The sequence below is a fragment of the Oncorhynchus mykiss genome, chromosome 30 (genome assembly GCF_057628025.1).
Source record: "Oncorhynchus mykiss isolate SJ-2025 chromosome 30, ASM5762802v1, whole genome shotgun sequence".
Taxonomy (NCBI): Eukaryota; Metazoa; Chordata; class Actinopteri; order Salmoniformes; family Salmonidae; genus Oncorhynchus; species Oncorhynchus mykiss.
Window position 1 is genome coordinate 24,083,710 of NC_143051.1, and position 9,743 is coordinate 24,093,452.

General features: G+C 44.7%; 1 protein-coding gene across 1 annotated transcript in view; it reads right to left on the reverse strand.

Moving 5' to 3' along the window:
• The window catches only part of LOC110488147 (endonuclease/exonuclease/phosphatase family domain-containing protein 1), a 28,277-nt gene extending 20,966 nt beyond the window's left edge, over positions 1-7,311 (reverse strand). The window contains exon 1 of the mRNA XM_036971216.2: positions 5,507-7,311. Within this exon, the coding sequence (XP_036827111.1) occupies positions 5,507-6,357 (851 nt within the window). The 5' untranslated portion in view covers positions 6,358-7,311. The remainder of the gene's footprint in view (positions 1-5,506) is intronic.
• Between the last annotated feature and the right edge of the window lie 2,432 nt (positions 7,312-9,743).

The following is a 9,743-nucleotide window of genomic DNA, read 5'->3' on the forward strand; positions in this document are numbered from 1 at the left end:
CAGTCTGTTGCCACAAACTGCTGCGCTGATGGACTCTTCCACCAGCACCTTCTCCCTCTGGCGCTTGCGCTGAGTGTTAAGAGCACACACACACACACACACACATTCCTGTCAGCGGCGACCTCCCCAACACCACCGCTCATGACCTCAGCATCATCCTGTCTCACACACACACACACACAAAACACGCTGACAGGGCTGAGAGAAACGGTGCCTCTCAGATAGCTCCCGATTTCATTGGGGTGCACAGAGGGTGTGTACCATTGCAGTAGAGTCCAGCACATAGTCATGCTGTCTGTTTTAAAAGGCAGTCTGTTCTGTGAGTCGGGGGACAGACCTGCTGTTGTAGATGTGACCTTCCCATCATGTACTAGGACAGGGATTAACATGGTGAGTGGCAGGCAGGCAGCACCAACACCTGCCTTTACGCGTTTTTAGATCATTTATGTTAAACTCTGATTTTGTTACAATTTTCACATACGTTGTAGCCTGGACCCTATTTTACATCGGCGGTGCTTGTGCTGTGCCCACCATCGACTCTTGAATACAGGATGCTGTGTTTTTTCAAGAAAGTATCAAATATAGTTTGACAACACTGTTTGTAATCTTTTAAATGATATCAAACATTTATCTTTTGCAGTGATGAAGGCATGGATGTCTCATGGTAGGGTATGCAAAATGGGTCAACTTTGAACACCTCCATCCTAAATGTTTTGGCATTCAGGTCTTAAAAATCACTTTCTGACCACTTCTTCCACGGATAAATATGTACGGAAAGAACAGAATGCTTCAATATTAGAAGCGAGAGAACACAGTTGATCTGTAATACCAGTAATCTGTTTAGAAGTCGGGAAGATCTTGTCCAGAGATTGTGTGGTGATGGGAATCATTGGATGATTACATTACAAGACTGATCGACTGACCTTTGAATAGCTAACTAGATACGCTGATCCGATTTTCCGTTATCAGATCATGTCCATTCAGATGAACACAGAACACATTGTTTCTGTTATTGGGTTGGTCCGGTTGAATCGATTTATATCAGAAACACTGTCAGGGTTCTAATGACAAACCTCACTAATGATGAAAATCAGAACACATTCCAATAGGTCTCTAATCCACACCCCTGTCGTCAGTGTGTCAGACATGCCTTGGGGTGGGGGGAGTTTTTTTTAGGGATGATTGTATAGAAGTTCAGACTGCAGTGAAAGCAGTTGTTCATTTTCCCTCAATGTAAAAACAAGAGTGGATTCCTCAGTACATCAAATCAGTTCAGACACATTGAAACCTTGGAAGTTCTTTTTCACTAACCCTGTTGAGGTTGACCTAGAGAGAGAGTATGTTTAGGGCAGCATGCGGGTTTATTTTCCCAAGAGCTGCACATCCAAGGTTAACCTATGTGGTTTCTTAGTTTTTACTCATTTATGTCCAAATCTAATATCCACAGTAGTTATTGCATAACACTGACAAGATCCTCAACCACTAGCTCAGAAAAAAGAAGTTGCCTCTCGTGACAGCCAAAGTGAAAAAATTGCACAAATCAATATTGCAATGCATGGCACCGATCTTGCAAAACTGACATTACAGCATTTCTGTAGTAACCTTACGATCCCCGTCATGTCCCTGCTAGCCTATAGTAACCTACCTATCCCAGTCATGTCCCTGCTAGCCTATAGTAACCTCCCTATCCCTGTCATGTCCCTGCTAGCCTATAGTAACCTCCCCGTCATGTCCCTGCTAGCCTATAGTAACCTCCCTGTCATGTCCCTGCTAGCCTATAGTAACCTCCCTGTCATGTCCCTACTAGCCTATAGTAACCTCCCTATCATGTCCCTGCTAGCCTATAGTAACCTCCCTGTCATGTCCCTGCTAGCCGATGGTAACCTCCCTATCCCTGTTATGTCCCTGCTACCCTATAGTAACCTCCCTGTCATGTCCCTGCTAGCCTATAGTAACCTCCCTATCCCTGTCATGTCCCTGCTAGCCTATGGTAACCTCCCTATCCCAGTCATGTCCCTGCTAGCCTATGGTAACCTCCCTATCCCTGTCATGTCCCTGCTAGCCGATGGTAACCTCCCTATCCCTGTTATGTCCCTGCTACCCTATAGTAACCTCCATGTCATGTCCCTGCTAGCCTATAGTAACCTCCCTGTCATGTCCCTGCTAGCCGATGGTAACCTCCCTATCCCTGTTATGTCCCTGCTACCCTATAGTAACCTCCCTGTCATGTCCCTGCTAGCCTATGGTAACCTCCCTATCCCAGTCATGTCCCTGCTAGCCGATGGTAACCTCCCTATCCCTATTATGTCCCTGCTACCCTATAGTAACCTCCCTGTCCCTGTCATGTCCCTGCTAGCCTATAGTAACTCCCTATCCCTGTCATGTCCCTGCTAGCTAATGGTAATCTCCCTATCCCTGTCATGTCCCTGCTAGCCTAGAGTAATCTCCCTATCACCTGTCATGTCCCTGCTAGCTAATGGTAACCTCCCTATCCCTATCATGTCCCTGCTAGCCTATAGTAACTCCCTATCCCTGTCATGTCCCTGCTAGCTAATGGTAATCTCCCGATCCCTGTCATGTCCCTGCTAGCCTAGAGTAATCTCCCTATCCCTGTCATGTCCCTGCTAGCCTATAGTAACATCCCTATCATGTCCCTGCTAGCCTATAGTAACCTCCCTGTCATGTCCCTGCTAGCCTATAGTAACCTCCCTATCCCTGTCATGTCCCTGCTAGCCTATAGTAACATCCCTATCATGTCCCTGCTAGCCTATAGTAACCTCCCTGTCATGTCCCTGCTAGCCTATAGTAACCTCCCTATCCCTGTCATGTCCCTGCTAGCTAGTTAGCCTGATGGGGCCACTTCCCTTTTCCCTTAGTCTCCGTCTGTGTCTCAGCCAGGGACTGGTAGAAGGAAAACCAACCGCTCAGCTGACTCATTACACAACTCGAGGGGTGTTCCTCTCCTCCAAGGCTGCGTCAGGCTGGTCTGCACTGGTTTACGATTGTCTGTCTAACCTTTGGTTCCGTGTGGTGCAGCACAGAGCGGAGGAGTTCATTGAACTCCAGTGACTCGCTCCCTGTGCTAGCTGGAGGCAGGCCAAGACAATCCAGCTCAGCCTGCACTGTAAACTCAAGTATCAGCCCTGCTGCCTGTGATCTTTCGCTCCACAGCTCAGCGCTAAGCAAACAGAAAACACCCTCTCCCACTTCCCTCACTACACCTCCCTTTCCCCTTATTTCTTCCCTCGCTCTATTCCCATCCACCTTCTCGCCCTCCCTTGCTCCCATTCTCTCCCGTTGTTCCCTCTCCTCTCTACACGTCGATGTCCCCAGCCAGGACCCCCACCTACAGGCTGACAGAACGCAGGAAAAGGGAGGGACAGCCAGGGGAAGTATCATAGCTTTGAAAATAGCTTTCGCTTCCAAACCTGTACAGAGGAAGACGAGGAAGGAGGGAAGTATCTGGGGTCAAAGTACTGTGCTAACGGTGGTCAAAATCATTATGAAAGGGCTTTGTTTTCTCTGATTGTAGTGCATGTAGGACTTTCAGTTCTGCATTAGTAGGTGTGTATGTGGGCATGTTTAACTATACTTGTGGGGACCAGAAGAACTCACAAGAGTAAACAAAAACAAAAATTTGAACAAGTGGGGTCCCCAAAAGGAAAAAAGCTATTTTTAGGCTTAGGGGTTAAGTTTATGGTTAGAATTAAGGTTAGAAGTTCGGGAAAATAGGATTTTCAATGGGAATCAATTAGAAGTTTAGTAAAATAAATACGTGTGCGTGAGTGTACTTTTTATAGACTAGGGTGGGGGCAGTATTTAGTGTTCTTTATATTAAGCGAAAGACACGAGGGGATCATGTGCATGACGACAGTACTCTCTCGTGACAGATTGGATTTGGGACTGCGTGTAAGATTTGACTCTGGGCGCCGAAATTACCATGACAGGTACACCCGTTCTGACGGTAGCAGATTCAGGGGCAGCCACCCATTAGGGCGTTAGTGACTGCCCCCCACTTGTGATTGACAAAAATGTTATATAGAAAGTGTACAAAACATTGTGAACATCTTCCTAATACTGAGTTGCACCTTCACCCTCTGAATGGTATACAGACAATCAATCAGTCTCCTCCCCTTCATCTACACTGATTGAAGTGCATTTAACAAGTATCATAGCTTTCACCTGCTCAGTCTGTCATGGAAAGAGCAAGCGTTCTAATTGTTTTGTACACCAGTGTATATTATATCATTCATGGATTATGTTTTAAAATGCTCATAAAAGTGCAGTAAATATGTATATATTCCTGTTTCATTTTTTTATTTATTTTTATACTACTCTGCCCCTCAAGGACTGCCAGCGTCAACAGCTCCGCTTCCATAGGTGCATAGGCCATGCAAACATTGCTTGGTGTGTTATTCCAGCTATTTGCTATGAGGGGGAACTGCCCCAATGAAATCGCAGAATTTCATAGCATAAATTATACCAGCACAAAGTAAATGGATGGTCCTGGGGCACACATATGTGCATCCGTTCAGTCAAAACTTATGGGTCTGCTCTAGTCTCCTCTTCCCAATGAGTCTCATGCAAGACGGCTTACTTCCGAATACACCTACTCTATCAGGTACAGATTACAGTCTTCTTCCTGAGCAGTATGACAGCTGCGTGGTCCCATGGTGTTTATACTTGCGTACTATTCTTTGTAAAGATGGACGTGGTACCTTCAGGCGTTTGGAAATTGCTCCCAAGGATGAACCAGACTTGTGGAGGTCTACAGTTTTTTTCCTGGGGTCTTGGCTGATTTATTTTCCTTTCCTGTGATGCAAAGCACTGAGTTTGAAGGTAGGCCTTGAAATACATCCACAGGTAGACCTCCAATTGACTCAAATTATGTCAATTAGTCTATCAGAAGCTTCTAAAGCCAAGACATAATTTTCTGGAATTTTCCAAGCTGTTTGAAGGCACAGTCAACTTAGTGTATGTAAACTTCTGACCCACTGGAATTGTGATACAGTGAATTATAAGTGAAATAATCTGTCTGTAAACAATTGGAAAAATTACTTGTGTCATGCATAAAGTGGATGTCCTAACCGACTTGCCAAAACTATAGTTTGTTAACAAGAAATTTGTGGAGTGGTTGAAAAACGAGTTAATGACTCCCAACATAAGTGTGTGTAAACTTCCTACTTCAACTGTATATGCCCACCCATCCACCGTGATCAACCACCCTTATTAAAGTAACCATACAAAACATAATATACTCATTTGAGTGACTCGGATTTACATTTACCATGTTATATCTAATCTATGAGAGCAGGCTGTGTATTGTCCATGTCCCAACAAAGTTAGGCTGTTCTGAGGGCAAAAGGGGGTGCACAACTCAATATTAGGAAGTTGTTCCTAAATATTTTATACATTGTAGATTACTCTGTACAATGGACATGTCATTATGTCAGGACAACATATGTCTATTAAAATGACAGTTTGTAGGTTTCAGATCAATACTTACTCATTTTCAAGTAGTGTCATACACACGACCTCTTTGATGCCAGGGTTGTTGGCTTTTTCACAGGAGCAGTTCTGGAGGTTCCAGGTAGCCACCCTGACCACCGCCTTCCCCTCCCGCATCCCTGAAGGAGGCTCCACGTCGGGCCGCACCGACATGATCCGAGTCGGCCCCCCGGCTGGGAGATCCAGGTCCTCACTCAGGAGACTGAACGATGTGGGGCTCGGATGAGACTTGGTGGTGTATGTCAACCCCCCGTTGGTATTGGTGGAAGGTGTTCTGGAACGCTCCACATACACTTGAAAGCGGATTTTGTCCAATAGAGACGAGTTTATGTGATTGACCCTCACCAAGTCTTCGATGCTTTTAAACGGACCGTTTTCTAACCTGTATTCTACTACGTTATTCGCTATTTTACCCGTGATGCCACGGATGCTCATGAGCTGCGCCGGTGTGGCGGTATTGATGTTCATACCTGTGCATGACAGGTGGGGCTCGAAGTCTTTACGCAGCGACGACGGCGAGTGTTGGGACGAACTCGTCCTGCTCGAAACGCATATTTCCAGTCTGATGATCTCCAGTTTTCCGGCACCAATTCCACTCACGAGAGCCAAATCTTCTACCTTTTTAAACCCCGCAATGCAGTCCCGATACTGCACGATATTCTGCGCTACCATACGGTTCACTCCCGGTAGAGTCATCAGCTCCTCCTCGGTGGCCGTGTTGATATTCAACCTCTCCTGGTTCACGAGGATGTGGCTGAAGTTGCACGCTGCGCTAAACTTGCGCTTGCTGTTGCTGAAATCCGTCGGGTCTTTGGGGATCGAGCGGTGGCACCCCAAATTCCCACCCATGGCTGCGGCTCAGTTGGCAGTGCAATTCACCGTGGCTTCGAAGCCTAGAGACCGTGGATAGACCGGGCAGAGCGGCGAAAGCAGCCGCACCACAGCAGCAGGCGCGCAACGTGGAAAAGTAGCCTACAGTGTGATTGGTCGACTATTGCTTAGATACATGCCCTGCATTCAATACTGTTTTTACTCATTGACAAACATATGAGCCGTAGTATATTGTCGTGTATTTGCTTTTTCGCGATTAAAATAGATAGAACATATGCACAAAACAGCGGTTCCCCTCGCAGGTCCAATTCTTCAGCTGTCTCTCACTCCATTTTTGTCATGAAGCTTACTGGTGTTATTTCCTTGCTGAGTATTCAGGTATATTAACAGTCCACACCGATCAGTTTGCCTAGAGGAACTGTCCAGTGGCAAATTGATGCTGCAGAATCGTGTTCGGATTAAACACCAGCTGGTCTCATCGTCACACCAGGGGGGCGTGGCTCTAACCTGACCGACGACTCCGTTTTTTCTGTCCACGTGTTCTACTCTGAAGATGACTTCAGATCTGATGCAGAGTACATTATTAAAACACATGCTTAAATCAAAATGGTTACAGTCTAAAGAGAGAAGAGCTGTCAAAATGTTATATCTCTATTCAGGCTATCACATGTAAAACGTAGCCTAATAGTTCAAACTAGCCTACTTTCACTTGCATACTTTTTTTTTTTTAACAAAAGGATTAATCAACTGTGGATAGGTGTAGTCCATTGTATGTGTTATAAGGAATATTACTTAATCAACAGGTTATAAAAAAACTCCACATCAAAACCCTAAAATTAGATTTTCGATTCAATCTCCTAATCTGTTGGTCTCTGTTTGACACCTCTGAAGAGGGTCAGAAGGTTACATAAGTGGGTACACAGGATTTATTTCAGTTAAATAGGCAGCTTTTTTCACCTTATCCTCTTTTCTATTTTACTAAAGAAGCGATTAGGAGTATTTCTGTCTATAATAAAGCCCTTTTGTGGGAAAACAAATTCTGATTGGCTGGGCCTAGTTCCCCATTGGGTGGGCCTGACTCCCAAGTGGGTGGGCCTATGCCATCCCAGGCCTGATTTGACTGATTTCCTTATATGAACTGTAACTATTTACATTGACCCCCCCCATTTGTTTTGTACACTGCTGCTACTTGTTGTTTATTATCTATGCATAGTCACTGTACCCCGACCTACATGTACAAATTGCCTCAACTAACCTGTACCCCTGCGCACTGACTCGGTACCGGTGCCCCCTGTATATAGCCTCGTTATTGTTATTTTAGAGTGTTGCTTTTTAATAATTTTTTACTTTAGTTTGTTTGGTAAATATTATCTTAACACTTCTTTGAACTGCATTGTTGGTTCAGGGCCGGTAAGTAAGCATTTCCCAGTAAGGTCTACACTTGTTCGGTGCATGTGACAAAAAAAGTTTAATTTGAACAAAATCTTTGAAATTGTTGTTCATATTTTTGTTCAATATAATATGTGTAACATTACTTTTTACACACAGCCACTTAATAGCCAATAATACTCAAACATATCTCCATGTTGTTCACAGAGGCCCCTACATGTTCTCAGTTTTGCATTTCAAATAATGTTACATCACTTAATTTATTTTCAGTCAAATGAATACACAGATATGCGGGCACTTCAGGGATATCATATACATTGGTATTTCAAAGTTTCATATAGCCCACAGCCACCAGGTTTTTTTTTTTTTCTTCTCTCTCTCTCTCTCTCTCTCTCTCTCTCTCTCTCTCTCTCTCTCTCTCTCTCTCTCTCTCTCTCTCTCTCTCTCTCTCTCTCTCTCTCTCTCTCTCTCTCTCTCTCTCTCTCTCTCTCTCTCTCTCTCTCTCTCTCTCTCTCTCTCTCTCTCTCTCTCTCTCTCTCTCTCTCTCTCTCTCTCTCTCTCTCTCTCTCTCTCTCTCTCTCTCTCTCTCTCTCTCTCTCTCTCTCTCTCTCTCTCTCTCTCTCTCTCTCTCTCTCTCTCTCTCTCTCTCTCTCTCTCTCTCTCTCTCTCTCTCTCTCTCTCTCTCTCTCTCTCTCTCTCTCTCTCTCTCTCTCTCTCTGCCAGGCTAAGTAATACCATTCTGTCTCTCTACAGTTTTTTTTCTCCTCGGATTTGATTAGCATCTAATTTGCATTTTAGATGAGCCAAAATGAGATTATGTTGGATTATGTTGGATTTCATCTCTAGCGACATAAAGTTGGTGATCGAGTATTTAGTCAGCCTCCAATTGTGCAAGTTCTCCCACTTAAAAAGATGAGAGAGGCCTGTAATTTTCATCATAGGTATACTTCAACTATGACAGACAAAATGAGGGAAAAAAAATCCAGAAAATCACATTGTAGGATTTTAATGAATTTATTTGCAAATTATGGTGGAAAATAAGTATTTGGTCAATAACAAAAGTTTATCTCAATACTTTGTTATATACCCTTTGTTGGCAATGACAGAGGTCAAACGTTTTCTGTAAGTCTTCACAAGGTTTTCACACACTGTTGCTGGTATTTTGGTCCATTCCTCCATGCAGATCTCCTCTAGAGCAGTGATGTTTTGGGGCTGTTGCTGGGCAACACGGACTTTCAACTCCCTCCAAAGATTTTCTATGGGGTTGAGATCTAGAGACTGGCTAGGCCACTCCAGGACCTTGAAATGCTTCTTACGAAGCCACTCCTTCGTTGCCCGGGCGGTGTGTTTGGGATCATTGTCATGCTGAAAGACCCAGCTACGTTTCATCTTCAATACCCTTGCTGATGGAAGTAGGTTTTCACTAAAATCTCACGATACATGGCCCCATTCATTCTTTCCTTTACACGGATCAGTCAACCTGGTCCCTTTGCAGAAAAACAGCATGATGTTTCCACCCCCATGCTTCACAGTAGGTATGGTGTTCTTTGGATGCAACTCAGCATTCTTTGTCCTCCAAACACAACAAGTATTTTGGTTTCATCTGACCATATGACATTCTCCCAATCTTCTTCTGGATCATCCAAATGCTCTCTAGCAAACTTCAGACGGGCCTGGACATGTACTGGCTTAAGCAGGGGGACACGTCTGGCACTGCAGGATTTGAGTCCCTGGCGGCGTAGTGTGTTACTGATGGTAGGCTTTGTTACTTTGGTCCCAGCTCTCTGCAAGTCATTCACTAGGTCCCCCCGTGTGGTTCTGGGATTTTTGCTCACCGTTCTTGTGATCATTTTGACCCCACGGGGTGAGATCTTGCGTGGAGCTCCAGATCGAGGGAGATTATCAGTGGTCTTGTATGTCTTCCATTTCCTAATAATTGCCCCCACAGTTGATTTCTTCAAACCAAGCTGCTTACCTATTGCAGATTCAGTCTTCCTAGCCTGGTGCAGGTCTAC